At 39.4% G+C, this 23478-nt stretch overlaps 1 protein-coding gene across 1 annotated transcript; it reads left to right on the forward strand.

The window, feature by feature from the left end:
- The first annotated feature begins 9 nt into the window (after positions 1-9).
- On the forward strand, positions 10-19968 carry SHROOM1 (shroom family member 1). Its single transcript, XM_007431894.4, has 6 exons — positions 10-2634; positions 6153-6223; positions 9226-9792; positions 11852-12002; positions 18363-18635; positions 19216-19968. Exons 1-6 carry the CDS (start codon positions 10-12, stop codon positions 19468-19470), a joined length of 3942 nt encoding a protein of 1313 aa, XP_007431956.3. The 3' UTR covers positions 19471-19968.
- Positions 19969-23478: the final 3510 nt, after the last annotated feature.

Raw genomic sequence — 23478 nt, forward strand, 5'->3', positions numbered from 1 at the left:
TAGTACAGGATGTCTTCTTCTGATAATGAAGTGTCAAGATGGCACCCGAGGCATGTCAAAGAAATAGCTGAGCTCTTGTCACCATTGGTCTCACCCAACAATGTTCACATTTTTTCACCAGAGAACCCTCTTCCTGGCATACACCAATGTATGCACATTTCTGGAAAAACAGATTCTGCATACAGTTCTTTCTCAGGGAGCTCAAATCTTCCAGATTTCCCTGTGTCATTAGGCTCCAATGAACATTATTTGCTTCCTCTGAAGCAAGTGTCATATATGGACTTAGGATACATAGGAGGTATTTGTAATCCCAGGGCTTGTAAACCCCAAGGAAATTTTGAGTGTAGGCAGAAGTTTGAAAATAATTTAGTGAGAAAATGCAATTACCATAAGTTGGACAGTCCTGCACATACCAAATCTTATGGAAGCAAGCCAGCCCCTGGGATGTTATACCAAACTGCATCACCATTGGCCAGGCTTTCACCTCTGCTTTCTCATTCACCATCCCCAACAGCTCAAATAGATAACTATAAAGCTAACAGAAATGTGGATGAAACTCATGCTGGACTTTGCTTGAACAGTAATGTTCAAGGAGAAACTTACATGCAAGTGCTTCCTTTGCACACCCTACCAAATTATTGCAATGACTGTTGGCTCTCCATTTCTCAGAATGAAAGTCCAGTCACAGAAAAGGGTATCATTTGGTATCCTACAAACCTGAATACCACAAAGAAAAATAGCACTACCTCTTCCAACAAGCGTTGTATTCTTCAAGAAAAGTTAAAATCTGGCTGTTTGGCCAAGGAGACCGAGGAAATGTTGACTGCTCAAAATGCAATTCATGCTTATAAAATTCCTGAGGCAATGACGGCTAAGCCTTCTCTTTCACTGCAGACCAGCCACAAACCTGTTAATGATCCACTGGAGAACAAACAGTATTTGTACGCCTGCAGTGTACACAAGCCACCCTTTGGAGAAGCAGATTTGACAAGCACGGCTGCAGTGCCCAGGAAACAGGAGGGGCAGCTGTACGGTGTTCTGGACCTGCTCAGAGCTGATGATTATTCAGGTTTCGATCACAGGATATACAAGAGCAGTAAAAGTTTAAAATACGCTGACAACTCTGTTCCTAATAAAGCTATACCAGGAATAATTAATACGTATGAAGATAAGGACTGCACTTTCCATTCTGAAGAAGAAAACAGCAGAAGCATTTGGCAGCAACCTTTAAAAATCCAGAAGCTGCCATCTCAAGCCTTGGATTCTACAGAAACATCTTATAGTGAGATTTATGAGACATCAAGTCCAGTATCTTATTTCAACCATGATGCAGAGGAAGTTGCTTCTCAATTATTCAATGGTCTTGGAAAAACAGAGCAGAATACAACCAGCAGCACCAACCTTTTAACAAATCCTGGACAAGAGGAAATGCTCAAGCCTTTTGGTTTTCCCAAACTGCCATTTTCAAAGGCAGAAAGTCAATCCCAGAATGACTCTGCCAATATCAAGATAAATAGAAAGACAACTCCTTTGCTTTATTATCTTTCTGGTGGGAGAAATTCTAGCTTTATGAATCATAAAAATCAGGGTCAAGAACATGAAGACTTTTTGATGAAATTTCCAAGGAACAATCATCCAGGCTTGGCTGAACCACTAGAAATACCAAAGGACAGTAACAGCCGTGTGGATGATACTGCCAATAAGAATGAGGGCTCCTTGGATGAAAAATTTAAGAATGACTACCGAGAAAAACTTAAAGTTGCCCAACAGAAGGTCCTGAGAGAAACATCTTTTAAGAGAAAGGATTTACAGATGAGCCTGCCTATTCGGCTAAAGGAGAAGCCCTCTTCAAGGCCATCTATTCAACATCTCCGGTCATTGTCATTATCTAGTACAAATGAAGACTCCAAGTTGATTCCTCCACCTAAGCCACAGGAAAATACTTATCCAGAGGAGGAATCAAAAAAGCCACAGACTGTTCGAATTGGGGGAAGAAAAAGGGCAACCAAAGAACAGAAGAAAATGTCCTATTCTGAACCTGATAAGCTCAACCAATTGGATGACCTGAGGGATCAAAGTATATCATGGGGAGAGAAAAATGCAAGGTCTCAGTCTGAGGAGATTACTGGACAGGACATGAAGATAATCAGAAGTAAGGCTCTGGAAAATCAAGGCAGGGCTATTTCAAAAGCTGAACTGAAGCAATTACAGCACAATGCACTACTTGAGTACATGGAACGAAAGATTGGGCAACAGCCTGCTATTGCAAAGAACCGGTCACAGCAGAAACTATCTTCGCAACTCAGAATTTTGAGTTCAAAGAGGCTTCCAGAAGACAGCACTTCCAATCCTAGTACCACTAGAATATCACAGAATACGTTCTCTCTATTCCCTGCTTCTGGGAGAATTCATGAGCCACCTTCTGTCTTCCCTACTTTAACTTCTACAGCCACCACAACTGATAGATGTATTGTCAGGTCACTGGAATCTGAGCTGCTGAATACAAAAGCACAGCCTGCTATCAGTGAAGAAAGCTATAACAGCAAATATGCACCAGCTCAAAGTTCTCTTCACTCAGGTTTTGCTTCCAGCAGACCCCGAGAGAGATCCCAATCAGTTCCTTCTCCTGTTCAGGTAGTTATGAAACTATTAATATATAATTTACTTTTGGTGATAATTTGCTCTTTCATTTAGTATATTATAATACATATGATCTTGAATTTCAAAAGGCAATACATTGAAGAGATCACTGAATAAAAAAAAAATTGAGGGAGGAATGAATGACTTATGTTTTATTCTCACATTTATTTCCAGTATGATCTTAAAGAATGCTTGAATGTCATAATCTGAAAAATTACACCACTTAATAATCCCTTTCTTAAATGCAGAGGCAAGTTAAAATGCAGCCCCAGTGATGTCAACTGAACTTCTGTATGTTTGGGTATTAATAATTAAACAGAAGGAAAGAGAAAATATAATACCTTCTCTTTCATTGAAATCACTGGGGCTTAAACAGTAACTTGCTATAATATCATAAAATAGTTAATAGATTAGTGATAGATCTGTCATTATATATATATATTTTTTAAAAACCTGAGCTTTGCAAGAATGAGAGACTAAAAGTAATATCTTCCTCTTTATCTTAGATATAGAATTGTTTTGGCTAAGAACTGTGTCATGTAAAATTTTGGTTTCTTATGATTGATTGATTGATTGATTGATTGATTTAAACAATGTATGCAGCCATCCATCTCACAGCAATGACTCTAGGTGGCACAAAGAGGATTAATGCCAAAAAAGAAACAACATCATAATACACAGAAATAAACACATAAAAACACTAATCCAGAGTAGTAATAATAACATATACCAGGGTCTAAAAATCAGCTGATGCATTTCAACTGATAAAGACCAAACAGACAAAGGCATCAATAGTGCTGGTTTAACATTCTGGCCCAAATGCCTGAGGGAACATCCAGGTCTTTAATGTCCTATGAAAGGCCAAGAGGTTCAGGGCCATCTGGATCTCCAAGGGGCTGCTGTTCAACAGGGCCGGCACTATGACAGGGCAGGTTCCACAGCATGACCTAGTAGGGACCTGCGGCATGCCTACCCTACTGGTTCTGATAGGGTGAGCAGAAATAAGTTAAATAACATCCTTGGCTTCCAATTTCTTTTCAGCTCTGTCTTTTCCAAGGGAACATGCTGAGAGAGGCAACACAATATGATGTTCATTGTGAACCGCTTTTGGGTTTTTTGATGGAAGTCACACCCATTTCATGTAAAATAATTTTTATGTGAAATTAATTGGTGTCAAACTGCTTTCAAAGTTTACAGTTTTCTGTATGCTAGTGATTTTTGAGTAAGAAGTTTTGTCTTGAATTTAGAGGTGATCAAATATCATGTAGGATAGTTCTCATATTACAGAGAGAATGGGAGGCCCTCTCCTTTTCAGATGATAACTCTTGAGCTATTATTTTAAAAGGCTAGAGGGAAAAGAGATCTCCGTTTCTTGGTAAAATTGTGGAGAGGATAACAGAGAAGTGGGACTTACGAATTTCATGAGGGGTCCCTTATTTTTCCACTCTGTTGTCCATTTATTTATAATTTACCATCATTATATTTTAAAATACCTTAGTATTTGGACTTAATTGCTTGAAATATGTTAACTAAAATGTAGAACTGTTTTTACATCTACTGACTGTAACTTGACCAGTTAAAACCATGGCCCTCCAGCATTTGAGCATGTAGCAAGCAATGGGAAAGTCCTGGAAAGTCCTCAACCCAAGACCGTATAAGCTGCTCCCAATGAGAGACGACACTGGGCTAGATTAACCAGTGGTCTGCACTGTGGTCCAGCTTTATGTGTCCATAAGCCATCGGACATATGAAGATATGGAGATAAACAGACTATAATGAGTACTGCACACCCTGCCTTGGGAATAATTTACACATTCAGCTTCTTGTATAGCCTGTTACTTTGCTTTCTGATTTTCTTTAATTACTACATATACAGTATGTTGGGTGAATTATAGCACACAGAACAGGGAAGCTGTACCTTTTCCTTTTGTAGCAGTGACTCTGCCACTTCCCCAAATATGTTTCCTCCTGCACAGTTATGAGAGGTGGAAAAAAATTCCCATTGCTACTCTGTGTGTGTGTGTGTGTGTGTGTGTGTGTGTGTGAGTGAGTGATGAGTGTATGTCAGTTGTAACTGCACAACGGGATATTTTATGGAGGGAGAGGTGCTCAGTCTGGATGAAGAAGGAATCAGGTATATAGTACTCCACTTTGAATTAGCTGTTCCTTAGAGAAACCACAGCTTTTCCTGGCTCCTTCTTGTTAACAGGCATGGTGAGTAGATACATGCTAGATCTGAACACCTTTCCCGCTTTGGTTCTGAATACTGCACATCTCAAGGTGCCTTTTAAAAAAATCAGATAGTGAAGTTACATGCCACTTGATCAGTATTCAGGTAATAAGTCAGTGGTTTCACCAGCAAGCTGAGGGAGTGTGAAGCTAATGTTTTGACTGCTTGGATTTTCTGTATCTCTCACTGTGTGAGAGAGGAGCCACATCTAATCCTTTGCTAGGGGTCACTTCAGTATAAGTCAGACAGCCTTTCCCCAGGAACACCTTTGTAATTTCGTAGAGTTAACTGCTTATTTCAAACTGAAGTATGAGACTACTGAAGATAGTGAACATGGCTTTGAACATTAGAACAAACCAGTAGTGCTCTGCATAACATGCCATGTGTTAAAATGGTGCAAATTAGGCAAAAGTCTTTGTGGTGTGGATGTTTTTGTAATTAGAATCTTGGCACCTCGCTTTTATCAAAGCTGCTATGTTGTATTTCAAAGAATGTTACTGTAGTGTCTTCACATTTTGAATGATACTTGTATCTCCCTCCTTGTTATCTTGCATCCTTATTAGTTGTAAAATAATTCATCTCAGTATTTGGGGTCCCGGTATAGATGTGTGCATGCTCAAACTTTGGTCAATATGCTGTATGAGATGTCTGTAACCTTGGGGGCTCTTGCACTTGGCTCATTGTTGTACGCCGCCCAGTCGCTTTGTGTGAGATGGGTAAATAAATGTGATATATACATACATACATATATACATACATACATTTGGGTGCAAGAGACCAGTGACTCACTGTAACCTGCTAGCTTTAGAAATTATAAAACAATTGTTGGATCCTCTCCAGTGGTTGGCATTTCTTGGGTGAGTTTTCTACCACAGTGGCCAGTCTGAATCATAATGAGGGGTAAAATGCTCTGCAGAATGTTGAAATATCACGTAGTGCAAAACCTATCCATACTTAAACCTATCTTGGCAATCAGTTGACTTGTGGCCCTCCTATCGGCCATGCTGGCTGGGTTTGATAGGTTTCAAAGTCTTTGTTTCTGCCTTTGAACTGAAAACATGCCTATCTGGATTCTCAGCAATCTACGTTCTGCAGCCAGAGACACTGCGCACAACACAAACACTTTGTCCCTGAACACTTCTCACTTCCTGTTGCTAACATGTTATATTACACCTACAAGTTTATATGAAAAGTAAAACAAAACAAAACAAAACAAAAAACCCAACATGGGATGCTTTGTATGATAAGATTTTTCTCACAGCATTTTATTTTTATTTTTTAGGATTGCTCTAGATCTATAGCTTTTTCAGCCTTGTCATCTCAAGATCATGAATATTATGCTACACATCACAGGTAAGTAGAAGTATATAATAAATCCAGCCAGTTGATTTAAAATTTTCATACATGCAAACGAACATATTCACCTACATGTGCATTTCTTGCAGTATATAATAACTTTCTTGCATTTTCATATGCATTTTTCCTCACCCACATCCACTTTCACTTTATCATTCCACCAAACATTCTTTTTCGTACGTTTCATTAATGTACTGTAACTGCACACACTTCTGTGGTTCTCTGAACATCATTCTCTGCATTCTGTTCCAAAACACCTTCTAGATCCTTTGCCATCTTCTAATATTTTTTCATTCAGGATTTTATACTTTCTCTTCCTGCAGCTATTCTATTTTTAGTTTCTTCTTTTACTTTTCTCCTTTTCTTCCATTTCCATTTTGTTTCTCCAACATCCACTCTTGGCATTATCAAAAAGTGGTTTGTTCCACACTGAAAACCTCTTATCTCCCTTTTATGTTTCCCTCTGTCTTTCACCATAAGCAATCAAAACAGTCAAGTTTCCCCACTCATTCCATTTCCATTTATATGCAGAGAGAGACTTATGCCTAAACTATGTATTTGAAAAAGCCCATTTTTCTAAACTGCTATTCATCAATCACCATTCTCATTCACTGTTGGGTCTCTGAACTGCCCAGTCACTTTTATTTGTTATCCTCTCAACTTGTTTCCACCCATCCATTCCTGTCTTCTAGCCAAGTACCTTTCTGACTTTGAATCACATTCATTCAGAAATGTTCCACAGTTTTTCCTAAACTCAACATTTGTTTTTTCCATTACTATTACTCACAATTGATTTCCGCTACCCATAATAGCTTGTGAGGCTTTCACACTTTCTAGTAAGAGAAAGAAATAATAGATTAGGCTTTCAGCCTTAGTCATACCCATACCATATATAGCATTCCCTGCTAACAGTGATAACAATACAGATTGATTTTGGCACATTTTGACTAGCATGCTGCAAATGCAACCAAAGCCCAGGTGTGCCCCAAGGATATTCATGCAATTCTATGCAAATGAGGATCTCTATTCTAGAGATCCCCTTGCAAGCCACCAAAATGCTTAATGTCGCCCACATCCCACCAACTTGGAAGTCTATGCAGTGGACTGACAGACTCAGGATACAATGTTAATAGTAAAAATATTGTCTAATATTAACTCATTAATTAATTTTTCACTTTAAGATGAAATACTTGCCAGATTTCTCTTTCTAGAAATTTAGGAAGAAGCCTTCCAGAATGAACTGATAGCACAAAATGCCCTGAGAAGTGTATTTTATTTGTTAAATTTATAACTTGCTATTTCATAGAAAATGCTCAGGGCAATTACAAAATATATTTAAAAATGTTTAGTCAATGTGATAATATACATATTAAGCAATCACATAATAAATGCTACTGAGAGCAGATTACTGGAGAGTCATTTTCCCAGTAGTGATTTATAGCATCTTCTAGAGTAATCCAATCATTGTTATGCCAAAATAACCGTAATGGGGATGGACCTTCTGTTGCTTCAACAATGGCTGGGTGAAACTATGAAGACTGTGAGAAGGCTGAAAAAGAAATGAGAGGCCATAAACCATCAACAGACGGCAGGGTTCATTAGTGACTTATCAATGGCAGCTCAGCCTAGGTTACAGAAAACCTGAAAAGAGATTCAAAACTTTCAAAGACACTCTTTCTTAATGAACTCAGTAATAAATGAGTAATAATTGAGGGCTATAAACCAAATAGGTTCCCAACATTCTGTATCTTACCCCTAATAATGGCATTAGAAATCCTTATTGAAGTCCGTGTGATTCTTACTTCCTTGATCATGCCCTCCTGTAATGAGCTTGACAAAGATGCTATAAGTCATTAGGGGGAACTGACTGATGAAGATGCCAACCTACCAGAAATAGGGACATAGCTATTATACTGTACCCTGCGTAATACAGGGCATCAACTTTTTTTTTGGCCACACTACCTGTCCCCCTGCATGTTCAAAAAGACAGACATTAGTAACTGCAGCCAAAGCAATATTTGCCACTATTCCTAAGCCTGAACTAAGAAATAAGTTTAAATAATGAATGGGTACTAAAATACTTTTGTTGGATAAGGTCTTCTGGCTCCAGCATTTTAGCAGTTTTTGAATATAAAATAATGTTTAAGGTAGGAAAGGAATTGAACACGTAAACATGCTTACAAAATAAAATAGTGTTTTGATAAGAGTTCAGTCTCAACTTGAAGCAACTCTGAAGTCTGTGCTGTGAAAGTGTCAGGTGTCAGTAAGTCGTAACAAGGCATTTGAGATGCATAGGTCCCATCAAATACCTGATATATAGGCTCTGCACTTAAATAATTGGTGCAAAACAGTACTTTTAGATTAATATGTAGGAGTATGTCTTTAAATGAATTTTTATTCATAATTAATTTCTGGCTTTTTGAGAAAAAATATTAATCCTGACAGGAGATGATTGAGGCATGTGAAGCATTTACGGCTCTGCCTATGATATTCTAATAGTACTATTTTGTAGAATTTTTGCACCCTTTAAAACTTCATGGCATTATAGTTTGGGTGGGTGGGAAATAGAAAACAAGGCTCTCCAAAGAGATATTTGACACTGTTTCCAAATTAATAACTTCTGGGAAAACTATTTTAGTTTTTTAGTTATTATTCTAGTATAAAATGTATATACTACTTAGTATATACTTGGTGAGAGAGTGAGATTATGGAAGAGTGCAGCTCCAAAACTTTTTTTTAAAGAGCAGAACAATGATGACATCTGCTGAAACCCTGGAATATAACCACAATGTTTGGGTTTACACAATATTCTAAACCAAAATTAAAATATATTGTGGCTTACTGTCACATGTCATGTCATGACTTCTTATGAGCCAACACATGGGCTGGGTTTACTGTCACATGTAAACCCAGCCCATGTGTTGGCTCATAAGAAGTATCATTTAAAAAAGAAGGCTGTGTGGAATTAAATAATTCTGTATCTACTTTTTTTCTTCTAGCTTCTCTGTGACTGAGAAAGAAGATTCTGGAGACAGCGAAGATGCTAAGAAATCCATAGAGAATTCACATGGCCAAGAAACTGAATTGTCTTTGTTCTCCAAAGAAAAGAGTCAGAATGCCCAGCTGAAGCAAGAAATAAGTGAAAACTCTGAAGTGTTCAGTGAACCCGGGGGAACCTGGTGTCAGCATAGGGAGGAAGAAGACACATCAGATCATTCAGAACACAGGACAGACAATTGCACAGCTCTGTTAGGCAATGAAGGATCTAAACACTTGAGTCAACAATTAGCAAATGTAAAAGTTCTGCAAAATGAACATGAGCATCAGTTTTCATTGCAAGATACAGCTTTATCTATAGCTCAGTCAAAATCTCAACAGGACCAAAAGTATGACCACCTTGCAGTTGAGATTATTGCTGAAGACAAATCTCTGGTTGACATCCTCATGCCTCATCCCTCTAGAAAGACTGTTTATGATCTCATGGAAGGCCTTTTTCCTGTGAACACTTCAGTGTTAGGGAGGTCTCGCAGAAGGAATTGGGGAATTCAGTCTGCTCAAGCAAATGAGTAAGTTTAGGAAGCATGGAACTTTAATCAGAATGGATGGGTAGAGACAAATGTGTGCAGCACAATGGATGTTAACAACTCTATGGATTATCTGCAAATGGAAAAAATACATTGGTGCCTCAACATCATAGGCTTAGTAGGTGGAGAGCTATGTTAATCTATAGTTGCAAAAAATCAGGAGTCTAGTAGCACCTTTTCCAGCCAACAAATTTTATTAAAAGATTGAAGCTGTTGTGATTCTTCTGTTTTTTTGCATGAACATCAGAGATACAGCATTTGCTAAAATATGTGACCCTGTCCTGGAGAAGGGACTATAGTTCAGTGGCAGAGCAGAGAGGTTGTGTGTGGAACGTCTGAGATTCAGTCAAAGTAGAATACATTGTGTAGATGAATAAATACTCTTATTTTGGATCAGATAGTTTCCAAATTCCATAGTTCACAAGGAATTTTTGACAATTTTTGGCAGGAATGTCTGATGTTTTTGTAATCATCTTATTTTTAAAAAAATGTACATGTAAAATCTGGAGGAACCACACAGTGTAAGCAGGCAGCAAAACAGCTGGTCCTTCCTTCTCTTCCTCTCTTGCTGATATTATCTTTCTCTGTGCAGTTATCTCCAACTTTGAAAATGCAAACTTACAGCATTGGCTTTGAGCCCAAGGCTGCAAGAAAATTATTCCTTCAGAAAAGGTCTCCCCACTATAAACACCTATTAGAAAATATCTACTAATTGGGTGTCACAGTGTGATTGGGTTCTTTTAGAACTGGAGGAGGTATTTTAAGGTTTTCAAGGATGGCAATTGGTACAGAGAAACGAAGTGAGTGGAGGATTTTATGCTTCTTCTCTACTATATACAGTAACACTATTTACAATAGTTATTTACAATAAGATCCTGGCTTTTACCCAGGGTCAGGTTTCTTCTTTCAAAGATTATTCCCTCCTAACTCTGTTCCTAAATGCTTAATTTCCTCCTCCTTCACTCCATCTCACTCTCCCATTTCTGGGTTTATCAAGAGACAGTACAAGGAAGGAATGTGCTGGATTTACGAATGAGCGTACTCAGTGCTGCTTGTCTCCTTCCTTGGATCCACTCAGCCAATCCTTGTCTACATTGTCTACATTGTCTCCCAAGAGGGGACAAACCTCTTTTGGGAGTCTTCTGCCTAGTCCTTTCCCAGAGACTAGGGCTTAATCAGAGATTCCAATGCTTTGTCCCTAGCCAGCTATCTTCCTCCTTCCTCTTTTGGGTCTTGAGTGAAGATACCATCTCTTTGGGATTTTGCTGCTCTTCCTCCAGGAAACCAGCTGTTAACTTTTCTTCTCCCATTCTGACTCAAGAACCAACAACTGCTCTGCACAATCATGTCAACTGTACTCTCCAGCTTTTGTCTCCACCCTCTCCCTTCTACAATGGTCTTTGTAGTTTTCATTTCTTTTCCTTGTTCTCCCCTCATTTTCTGTCCTCCTTTCTCTCTCAATTTTGGGCTAGACCAGCAGCACCCCAGCAACTGAGGAGGTGGGTGTCCCCCTCAGGGCTGTAGTTACCAGCATCTATTTACAAGGCTGGACCAATGGGAATGCTGTCTACATCTGCCCCACAACAGTCCTGATAGCAGCCAGTTTAGCTCATCAGCCCATGTGACAGTACACCTGCACATCATGGCTAGAATTGAGTTTCTTCTCCCCTTTTCTCTCTCCTTTTTGCTGACTCACACCAGCACAACAGCAGCCATACCAGGCCACGAAAAACCATATGCCACATTAGGAAAGCAAGGATCTTAGTATTGTTCAGTAGCTTAGCAGCCAAAACAATACCTACATTGCACTGGGAAATATTTGAACAAGCATATCCCATTCTATCTCTGATATGCATGAAAATATTAGGTAGAATCATGGATACACCATAGGTTTTCAAGGATGCAAGAAAACTTAAATGCTTGGAAGAAAAAGTGGTTTAGAGTAATTTAGAGCATTTATTTGAATAATAACCTTTCTATTGGTTAGTTGTTTGTCACATGGTTATGGTGATAACATTGTGATTGTTTTATATTTTTGCAGCCAAAGGAGCAATGAGTGTGGAACAGATCCATATCATGGAACTACAAATGATCTTGGACAAAGAGCAGAAGATGACATACTTCATATAAATCAAATCCTGAATGAAAATACAGAAAGATTTCTTGAAGTAGACAGAATCACATCTAAGAAAGTAAGTAGATGAATGGCAGGACAATCCTATACATGTACTGTATATTCACAGGAAAGTTCCCTTGAGTTCAGTGGAATTTATTTTGTGGTAAATGCATATGGTGTTGCTGAAAGACAAAAAGTTATGGATAAAATTCAGCTGAAGATATGTTCACTTACAAACAAAAGATTATATAAGATGGAAAGCCATTTTGTCAGAACATCAAGTCAGGAATTATGGACACTGCAGATCCATTTCTATAAAATTGTAATGAATTACTGATACTTCACCTCCCTGAAATAAAAAAAATGTTTTTCTTGTACCAAATTCTTTTTTTCAGAAAGGGCAAAATGATGTAGTCACCCAATAGATGCTGGGTGACAGAGGTAATAAAAGTAACCTCCAGCCATTCTTGCTGACCCCACAACATGAATAGGCCATACAAATAACCCTGGATAAGTTCAGGAAAAAAATAGGAATAAGCATACATAAATCTATAAGATACATTGCAGCTTATAGAAAATGTTGTATAGTTCTTTGGAATAATTCTGATCTTAATATAAACAGGACAAAAGTTTTAAAGTAAAATGTTACTTTAAGGTAGCCTTATCAAAATGTGTCCTTTTGATTGGCAGGATTAAAATTCTAGTGTTCCTAGCCAGCATACCCAATGCATCTGGAGGGCCAGACTGGGAAATCTCTCTTGGATTAGTTTATGACTCTGAACTAAGTGAATACAGTAACATAGGAAGCAACTTGCTGAATCAGACCAATTTAACACAGGGCGACTTGCTATTCTGTTCTTCATTTGGTCTTTCTTATAAGCCAGTTTGGTCTCTTCAGTATTCAGTAAGCCTCCATGTTGTACTAGCTTCAGCTTCAGATATTCTTCTAATGCCCTTTTTCCTTCTTCAACTGTGCCCTTTTTTCTTCTTCAACTTCTTCAACATTACTTGCCCACCTATCCATGCTCCTTGGTAAGTAGAGTCTGTCAGCGTCACTGCATGGATGAAGGGCATGATTCATTGTCATTATTCTTCTGGTTTACCTATCCAGGGCTTCTAGTTCTGCTTGAGTCCAGTCCGGTAATCCAGCTGTGTATCTAATGACTGGAATTGTCCAGGTGTTAATTCTCTTGATCGCATTTCCTCCACTGAGTTTGGACTTTAAGATCTTCACTCTCATGATGTATTCACTACTAACCTTCTTCTTGACTTCAGTGTGTTTGATACTGTCAGCTTGAAATATGCCCAGGTATTTGTAGTGATCTTCATCCAGACTCTTGATTCCCTCAGTTTTCACTATTTTTCCCTTGTTGATGGTAAGGATGGCACATTTGTCCAGTCCAAACTCCATTGCAATACCTTGGCTGTATATCTGGACAGTGTTGAGCAGTGATTCTATTTCAGATGGTGTTTTTCCATACAACTGCAGATCGTCCATGTAAGGGAGGTGGGATAGCCTGGCAGATGTTTCTGATGTTTGATAGCCATGGCCTGACCTGTTCAGTATTGTTGACAGAGGAATCAATACAATGACAAACAGTAGTGGTGATAGTGACTCTCCTTGAAAGATTCCTCTCTTGATATTAACCTCTCCCAGTCTATCACCATTGACCAGCAACTGTGTCTTCCATTGAGACACTGATCTTTGCATAAAGCTTCTGATGTTTCTACTGACTCCTGTTATTTCTAGGTACTTGATTATCCAATCATGTGGCAGGGACTCAAATGCCTTCTTATAATCAATCCAAGCTACATTCAAGTTGGTCTTCCTTCTCTTGCAGTTTTCCAAAATCATCTTGATCTTTTGTTCCTCTGCTGTTTGGGTGGATTCCTTTCTGTTCAGATGGAAAGAACTTGTTTTCAAATAGATTCTGTTGGGCTGCATCAGCTACCACACCAGTTAGCAATTTGAAAGTTGTTGGTAAGCAGGTAATTGGCCTGTAGTTACCTGGTGCTCCCCCTTCTGTTGGATCTTTCATTATCAGATAGGTTTTGCCAGATGTTAACCAATCTTCAATTTCACCTCCTTGCAGTATGTTGTTAAACTGCTTGGCAATGAGTGGGTGCAGAGCAGTCAGGTGTTTCAACCAAAAACCATGCAGTTCATCTTCATCTGGTGCTGACCAATTCTTGATCTTCCTTGCCCTTTTCTCCACCATTTCTGCTGTTATTACAAGTTCTTTCATTTCAGCTTCTTTCTTATTCTTATCCACCTCCTTTATCGAAGCTGCATTCTTGTTGTATTTCTTTGGGTTGTCCCATAGCTAGGCCCAGAACTGCACTGTTTCTTCTTTGTCAGGTGTTGACTGGTTCATTGCAGTCTCTCCATTGATGGATTGGTAGGAACGCTTCTGGTTCAATTGAAATTGGGGATTCTGCCTATAGTGTGCAATTTGGCTTTGTATCTGCTGATCTTTTTTGCTGTGGCTATTATTTGGTCCTTTATTATTTCCAGTGCTTCTTTGATCTTCTTGTTTCTAGGTGATATTTCTTGATCATGTATTCTTTGGTCTTCTTGTTCTTCAGCTTCTTTTCTTTCATCTGTTCTAGCTTGCTTACATCTGATCTTAGCATGCTGATCTTATTTTCCAACCTGATCTTCCAGTTTGGTGGTGCACTGTTTGGCTTTTTTTCTTGTTTGTTGATTTTGCATCCAAGGTATTCAGTTATAACTGCAGCCATGGTGTACATTAGTTTGTTTCTTGCAGTGAGCTGGTGCTTATATTTGATATTACAGTATTGGCATCTTTTAATACTTGTCCTAGCTGTTTCTTTGCAACAAGCTTTAATGCAGGCAACCTTATTCTGTTTTTTTTGTGCTGTTCTAGATACTCAGTTATTCTTTGTTTCAATACCTCTTGTTTTTTAGTTAAAGGGCTTTATTCTTTCTGAGGAGAAGTCAGAGGAGAGGCTGCCTGATTTGGGAATCAAAATGATTCAATAGCTGTGCTGGCATCCTCTGCTGCCAACTCTCCCTGGTTTGCCTCTACAGTCTGAGCTACTTCTGGCAAGGCTTCAATTTCTTTGCCCTGGGTAGCCCTTTGCAGTTCTTCCAATTCTACTTCTGTGACTACTTTATTTTGTATTATAAATTGACGTTGATCTCCTAGCCTCTGTTCTATTATTTCTGGTTCTGGATGTTGTTCTTTCCAGAACTGGTACATTCTTTTCAGATATCCTCTTCTTGTTGGACTTGCTTTGTAATAAGAAACCATTATTTCTTTGTTTTCAGTCTTTATATATTGTGATGGGTAAACAACTTTTCTTCTAGTAGTCCTGCAGCTGCTGGCCCTGGTTGCTCAGCCAACAGTCCTGAGTCTTGTAGCCCACTTGTCACCAAATTTTCAGGAACTAGAACACCTAGCATGGTCCTTGTTGACCCAGGTGATGACCAATCTGGTATAGGTTTCTGTAAATTACACCTCACCATATTGTTTATGGGAGAGACACTCTTCATCTGGCTCCTCTGAAGAGATGGGTCCAGTATGGTTGAACCTCTGGCATAGCTCTCATCCTCCTTGACCATGTAAGCTCCACAACCACATCAAGGTACTGCCTCACTGGGGTATTGGTGGTGGTGGTGGTGGTATTATTATTATTATTATTATTATTATTGGAATTGACTACTGTAGTTTGACATTTTCATTGAGCTGTTCACTGTGATTCCAAGATCCCTTTCTGGATCCCAGGCCAGAACCCATCAAATTATATGTTTAGACTGTTTGCACAATATGTTTTGCGTTACTCTTGTTTAGCCTGAACTGCATTCACTATTTTGAGACATATTTCCCCAATTTAGAGAGAACTTTCTGGTCAGCTTCATACTCCCTTTTTGATTTTCCATCCCTGAGGAGTTTGGTTTCACCGACAATCTTGGCTACCTCACTGCTCACTCCTAATTCCTAATCATTTATAAACCAATTACAAAATACTGATCCCAATATAATAATCTCTCCAATTTGAAATTAGTCCATTTTGTCCTATTCTTTGTCAAACTATGATATTATCTTAGCCCATGGCTACATTTGTCCTTAAACCTTTAAAGAGGGATTATGTAAAAGGATTTTTGAAGTCCAGGTAAATGGTATCTGTTGAATCACCCTGTCTGCATTCTTGTGACACCCCCAAAATAGTATAGAAGGTTAGTAAGACCAGCTTGTCCTTTTCTCACTAACCTTCTATACTAAATGTTAGTTTACCAGGTTGGTTGCTTTACACAAGTTCTCATCTTTCTATACAGTATGTTTGTTTATTTCTGTGATGGAATGGTTTGGTGAAGGCCGCGCTCAGGGAGATAAGCATTTCCTTAGCCCCCAGCAAGAGCGTGGGAAGGTTAAGAGGATGAGACTGGCACCATCCTAAGGAATTCGCGGTGTTTGCTTGCTGGCTTGGGAAGTTTAGATTCAGTCTGGCAAAATTCTATCTTGTGGGTGAAAGCTAATAAAAGCTATTGAACTAGACCTGTACTGTCTCGTGGAGTTCTTTGGGCTGAACCCAACAATTTCCTCTTTAATAATTCTTTCTACTATCTTACCCAGAACAGACATTAAACTAACTGGCTTGTAATTTCCTGTTTCTCACCTGGATCTCTTTTTGAAAATTGGAGCCACATTGTCATTTTCTAGATGCTCAGCTCAGAATAGATGCCTTAAAAAGAAGTTGCACATTTTTGTCATTTCATATTTTAGTTTTTAAATTGTTGGATACTACCTAGACCCAGGGATTTTTTAATTTTTAATTTTTAAAAGCATATAATGTCATTTCTTATACATACAGTATTTCCCTCCCTTCACCTGAAAAAAACAATAGGGCATCTGTCCTATGTCATTATCAATGAAAAGACAAGCAAAGCATTAATTTCATTTCCCTGCAATTTCCCTACCCTCATTTAGCACTTCTTGGTGATCCAGTGGCTCCAAAGTCTCCTTGTGACTAGTCACAAAGATCACTTTGATTTGAGGACATTGTAGGAGGAGAGCCATATTAGTCAATGTGGCAAAAAATCAGGAGCCCGGTAGCTCCTTTTCTGACTAACAAATTTTATTAAAAAGGCATAAGCTTTTGTGATGCTTATGCATCATCTCCTGCATGGAGTGGCTAGCCCAGTGTTTTTCAACCTTGGCATGCTGACTGGGGAATTCTGGGAGTTGAAGTCCACACATCTTAAGATTGCCAAGGTTGAGAAGCACTGGGCTAGACTGATCTAGGATTTAAATTGGAGTGAGGTGAGGGAAAAGGTGGGGGAAAAGGGATGGGAAGATAGGTTGGTTATGCGGGTGCAGGTGACCTGTGAAACATGTGAGGATGGATTCACAATCCATGAATCCAATTCTCCACTCCCTTCCTCCTTTTTCCTCTTCTACTAAAGTGTCTTCTCAAGCATGGGGTATGTGGCCCAGGATGTGGAGCTCCAGAATTACATATTGGGGAGGGTTTTGATCTAAGACACGCCTGCCTCACTTCAAATAAACTAAACAGTTTCCTCACATTGCTGCTTTCCAAACTGGATTCAGATTCACGTGGCATCTGAGTAGACTCAGACATTTTTCAACGTTTCTGCCACACTGATGGTGTAGGGAAAATGCTGACCCTTTTTAAACCTCATTGGTGCCAGAGATAAACTTGACCTACAGCTCAGCCCCAACTAGGATCACTGCAAAAAGCAAAGAGCTGAAACCTTCACACTACCATTTTGATCTGGATCAAATCCATTGCAGTTATTTTAAAATTACAAATGAAAAGTCTTAGCTGGTACTAATGAACAACTAGTGCTAGCAAATCTGTTTGGCCCACTGAAAAAAAAGCCAATCTTCTTTATTCCTATGCAAATCCAGCAGGATCTTTGATTGCAGTAAAAACAGGACAATATAAATCCTTACATCTGCTGGGTCAGATAAGGTAGTATTTTAGCCAAAATTTGCTATTCTGCTCTTCAAGGTGCTTCCAAAATTCAGGTTGCGCCTAATCCATGGACCACTTTTTAAGATGTCTTTCTTAAATCCAGTTCAGGCTCTGTCAGCCCTTCAAGGTAGTTCAGACAAGAAACCAAAACCATGAGTACTAACACTACCTTTATTGTAAGGTTACAGTAACGGAATCTTGGAAGTCTGAAAGCGCTTCTCCTCTCCCCTCCCCTCCCCTCCCCTCCCCTCCCCTTTTCCTTCCCCTCCCCTTTTCCCTCCCCTCCCCTTTTCTCTTCCCTTCTCTTTCCTTCCCTCACTAGGGAGGGTCCCTTCTGAGGCCCTTTCCATGTCTCCCTTCCTTCTGCGGCTGATATCTTTTGTCTGACCATTGTCTAGGCTGCGGCTCTTCCTTCTGTCTCCCAAAGTTATTCTCACAGCCCATTAAAGGTTCTCAGCTGTTTCTCTTCTTGCAGAAGCAGCTTATTTCGAGCATCCAGTCAAAACTGCAGACTCTTCAGGATGAGAGGGAACTTATCCAGTCTGAAGCTACAGAGCACACTGCTCATGGGAAGGTGCTGGGATCCCTGGTGCAAGATCTCTGTAAACCCAATGAGTATGAGCGCTACCAGATGTTCATTGGTGATTTAGAGAAAGTTGTGAGCCTGCTGCTCTGCCTCTCTACCCGCCTTGCCCGGATCCACAATGCTATGGGGAAAATGGATGAAAATACAGATGCTGAGGAGAAAGTGAGTGCCAAGAAAGATACTGTACAGTTTTATACTACATCTTTCAGATGTGTTCTGGTGCTTCTTTTCCAGTTGCCTAGACTTTTGCTAATACAGGATCTCAAAATCTGAAGTGAAGTCTGTGCCTATTGGCTGGGATCCCAAAGAAATATTACACAGGGTTGGAAGATGGGACATGATGGGACATGAGCAGCTCCTTTCCTCTTTAGTCATTATTGCCTTTAAAATTGCCTCTTCTTCCACATTTTTCTATCTGTAATGGAGAAAAAAAAAGAGTGGAAAAAAGAGATGGAGTTGAACTAAAAACCAACTGGAGGAAGAACAACTGGTTTTTGTATTTAAGTGGGTTGCCTGTCCACAACTGCTTTTCATTATGGTATGTAACATCTGATTTGGTTCCTCACATGTTTGGATTTGGTCAGACAAGAAAGGACGATTCTAGCTGAATTCATCTGCTACACAGGGTGTCAGTAATCATAAGATACAGGGACATCCCAGGAGGAATCAGTAATCCTTAGGTTATGATATATTCACATTACATTTTACTTATTAACATTGTTTTGGTCATGTTTGTCTTCAGCAATCCTTAAATGAGCGGCACCGACTTTTGTCCAGGCAGCGGGAAGATGCAAAGGACCTGAAGGAGAACTTGGATCGCAGAGAAAGGGTGGTGTCAGGCATTCTTTCCAAATACATGACTGAGAATCAGCTCCAGTACTACAGACACTTCATACAAAAGAAGATAACTCTGCTGATTGAACAAAAGGACCTTGAGGAACATATTAAATTTCTTGAAGAGCAACTGGAGGAACTAGAGAAGAGTATTCCTCCTTAAAACCCTATGACTCACTCTTGCTTTCCTAAATATCTATTAACAGAAGGATCCTTTAAGATGTGCACATTTTGATTATTTCAGGCTAGCCATCACAAGATCCCACCACTGACAAAGGCTAAATTGGCTCAGGCATACATTCTTAGAAGGAAATGAAAAAAACTTCACTGCAGATAGCACTTTTTAAAAATCTTGAAATGACTGGTACAATGTGTTTTGCCTTTTCACAAGGAATTAATGTGATCCTTTCTTCTTTATTGACTGCAGTCTGTTTCAGACTGATATAACAACAATAAGATTAATAATAATAATAATAATTCCACAAACATATTTTATGCTATATTGAATGTTCATCAATGCCTGCCCTTAATTCTTTTTTTTTTTATCTCAAACATCATCAATATGTCTTTCATTGTTATTTATATTATTGCCAGATATTATTTTAAAATCATGCACTCTGTTCTTGGGGCCCTTTCAATAAAAACATGTACATTGGGTACAGAGATCACTAATTTACACTCTTATTCTCAGGTAGTAAATGCTTTAAGATTGCAGCATGGTGTGTGGCAGAAGCAAAGGCTGGTTCTCATGTCATGCTAACAATTGTTGGCTTCATCAGCCTTTATGGAGTAAGCCACCATTAGCTGGCCTTGCTTAGCATCCTAAATGTTAACTACAGTTACAGTAACCATATGTCCTTTATTATAAAGGACAGTCCTTTATTTCAGAAAGCTGTTAGTTAGATTTATTTAATTTAATTATTTATTTTGGTTGTTTTGCTGTTGAATTTTCCTTTGTAAAGCAAAGTTATAAACATAAACAATTAATTTTTTTTATTCTTATGAACCTCTTTCAGATTTGCCCCTTTTTTAGTTTGTCCTTTATTTTTTCCAAGAAAATAAGGTCACTGTAACTATAGTTCAATTCACACAACAGTCAAACGCAAACAAACCAAATTATGGATTGGTATCTGTGAACCCAGGTCATCTCTTATTCATCCAGTATTATTTAACAGCATCAAAGATACTGAAAGCATAGAATAACCATGAACCAGGAAAAGTAAATACATTCTGGAGGTCTATATGACATTGCCTTCATCTCATCAGCAGCCCTTGAATGGGTGGGTGTAACTTGTCCTTAGCTGTACTGACATTAAAATAGCATTTTCCTCCATCCTCTAATGCTGTTCAAGTCAGCCTCAAGGTGTGTAAAATCTATGAGGTTTTGCCAACCATTTCTTTGGAGGGAAGTCAGGTGACTGCACTGCCTGGAATAGAGACAATGGAGGCAGGACTGGGATGGGTAGTGGGGATAGTAAATTCCATGCCAGTCTAGTTTTCTGCAGGACTTTTTCTCATGAATCATTTAAAATGCTACCCGCTGAGCCTGGGGTTGTCATCCACATCAGCCAGCACAAAACAACTGGAATGAAGCAAACAAATGCACGTGGCATTTCAGTGCTCTTGAAATGCATAGTGCCTTGAAAATCCTGGAGTTTTTTCACTATATCATTCTAGAGGAATGCTATTCCAAGCTACCATAGGGTCATTTATTAACTGTTTTGCCACATCCTACTTTCAAACACCCACTATCATTTACACATGATCTTTAAGTGACTTTGTTTTAACTGAAGGACAAGTAAAGGATGCCAGGTATGTAAAGCATGGATTGGATCTAAATTGATAGGTCAGAGGTGAGCAGTAAAAGTAAACATGTTTCTTCAAAAGTAAGTTCCACACTGTTCACTGAGTCATAGGTCAGATGTGTACTTTCTGATTGACACGTTGCAAGCACAGGCCATCCACCACTTCTTGAATAGAAGAACAGGCATCAGTGTCACCAACCTCTCCTCGAAAATGCATCCCATGCTGGAGTTTGGACGTTCTGGTTCAAAAGTACTATTTTCCATCCTGAGCTACCTTAAGCCCACCCCAATGGTCGGTGTACAACTAGATTCATTCCAATCTAGCAACAGCCCCAGCTCCAATTGACTACAGTGACTGGCACACATCCCCCTCCAGTGGGTGGTTGCTGCCCCACACGATAATTTCATCCTAGACTGCTGGGCTGCTCTGTTCTCAGCTGGTCAGCAGCTTCCATTTTTTTCTTCTTCCAGTTGATCCAACAACAGTCCATAAAGAACATGGAATCCAGTAATCTCCTGGCTACTGTATTCCCCACCCACACCACTTCCTCTGCCAGCACACTTCTGTCTTTGGTTTCATCCTTACATCTCCCAATGGGCACCCTTTGGAATTCTATCCAGATTGAGTGAAGCATACTCTGTTTTCTTTTCTTTATTACCCTGGGCCCACCACACTACAATGGTTCCTTTTCTTCTTCTTCTTCTTTTAATATTTACATTGCAATATAGACACATTGGAATGCAACTTCTTTGCTTCTGTAAACTAAACCATCAATTCTTCAATGCCTCACTGTTTTTATGGACCTACAGTGGAATGAAGGAACATCCTTCCTTTACTTTTAACTATTATATTATCAAAACAACAATGGTATAATAAAGAGGAGGAGAAAAGGCCTGAGTTAGTGTCAAACAAGAGAATGTGAGAAGAGGTGTGTGAAGACATCCATGTGTGCAAATGTCTGAGAAAGGAAAGGAAAAGAACAGACACTGAGAAGCAAACAACTTGGAAAAGGAAAAGGCAGACACTGATGGACCCACCCTGACACAGGCCGGCCAACAAGGGGTTGTGGCGGCCATACTCTAGACTGAGTGCCAACCTGGCTCCATTGCCAAACCACTGCAGTCCAGACTGGAATTTGTTAAGTCGGCTTTGGGACAGCCAAGAACAGCCTAAGGGACTAGCAGCTTGAGGGTCCTTGTGGCCACAGAGTAGGGCTAACAGTAATCGGAGAGAGATACAGAAAACCCATTGCTGCTATCTACCGGTTGTTTAGGTTTTTGCCCCCTAGATCTGATAGCCCTACTTCAGAGGTTCTGCAGATGTTAACTATTTCAGCTATTTGGAAGCTGAGAATTTCTTCAGAGACATTATCTCTGCTTGAGCCTGGGGCCCTGGGTCTGCGATGGAGCCTTGTTATCCACCAGAGTCGGTGCTCTGCAGTTCTAAAATGATCTGTTTCTTCTCTTTCGTTTTTTCATTTTAAACATTTTGAAACATTTCCTGCAAGGTGAAAGAGCACCTTCTGGTGGCCAGAATCATCCTTTGCTTCTTATTTGTTACAGTCTTTCTCCATATAATTTCATCTGGCCTACTAGTTGGAATCAAGTAACCGTCCTGACGTGTTTCCATAAATACTGATGAGTACAGTACAGACAAGTGCAGCTACAGCTCATATACAAAGAGGGAGAAAATCAACAGCTCCAGATAAAACCTGAATGGCAGTGCAATCCTATAAGTGCATATTCCCAAGTAACCAGGTAGAGTGTTGCAGGGCAAATACATTAGGAGCTGCCAGACTGGGGCTGCATCCAAATCTGGGTGACCACTAGATGATAGCAAAGAAGCAAATATTTATTTCTCTTTCTGTGACCATATAGTGGTAACTAGACTTCTGCAGCCCAGGTCTGATAGCCTTGTATCTCAGAAAAGCTCGACCCTTCTCATCTCTTTCTCACCATCTTTCTTACTTATAAACAAGTCATGTGGTATTTGATCAGTTCTCAAACACCTGAAACCTGGTCTCCCTTTGGGAGGAAAAGCACTTGTTGTTGTTATCATTCCACCTCAAGCCTTCTGTTAATTAACCTCTGGATCCCTGTCCCTTTTCAAACCAAACTCAGAGCTCAGAAAAGCAGAGTTAAAACAGCATTGACCAGGGAGCAGGACAGCCCAAAGCTGGCCCAGTCCAGGCAAACATAGCAAGGCTGAAAACATTCTTACCTTTTGCCCTACAGAAAGTCTGCATGAAAGTGTTTATATGCTAAATTTTTTTTACAAAATAGCCATTTATGTAAACAGTCCTAATCAACTTTCTATAACGAGGTTTTGTGTAGATTTCTGGAGGAAAGGTAAGATACAAAACTAA

This window comes from Python bivittatus, unplaced genomic scaffold, assembly GCF_059951505.1.
Source record: "Python bivittatus isolate LINGU-HERP-01145 unplaced genomic scaffold, Pbiv_v1 ctg000080_np1212, whole genome shotgun sequence".
Taxonomy (NCBI): Eukaryota; Metazoa; Chordata; class Lepidosauria; order Squamata; family Pythonidae; genus Python; species Python bivittatus.

What these genes read in the sequence shown, in the direction of transcription:
- SHROOM1 (XM_007431894.4), top strand. Translation starts at nt 10, where the DNA reads ATGTCTTCTTCTGATAATGAAGTGTCAAGATGGCACCCGAGGCATGTC. An exon ending in TATTATGCTACACATCACAG is followed by an intron (nt 6,224 to 9,225) that starts GTAAGTAGAAGT and finishes TTTTTCTTCTAG; the next exon opens with CTTCTCTGTGACTGAGAAAG. An exon ending in ATACAGATGCTGAGGAGAAA is followed by an intron (nt 18,636 to 19,215) that starts GTGAGTGCCAAG and finishes GTTTGTCTTCAG; the next exon opens with CAATCCTTAAATGAGCGGCA.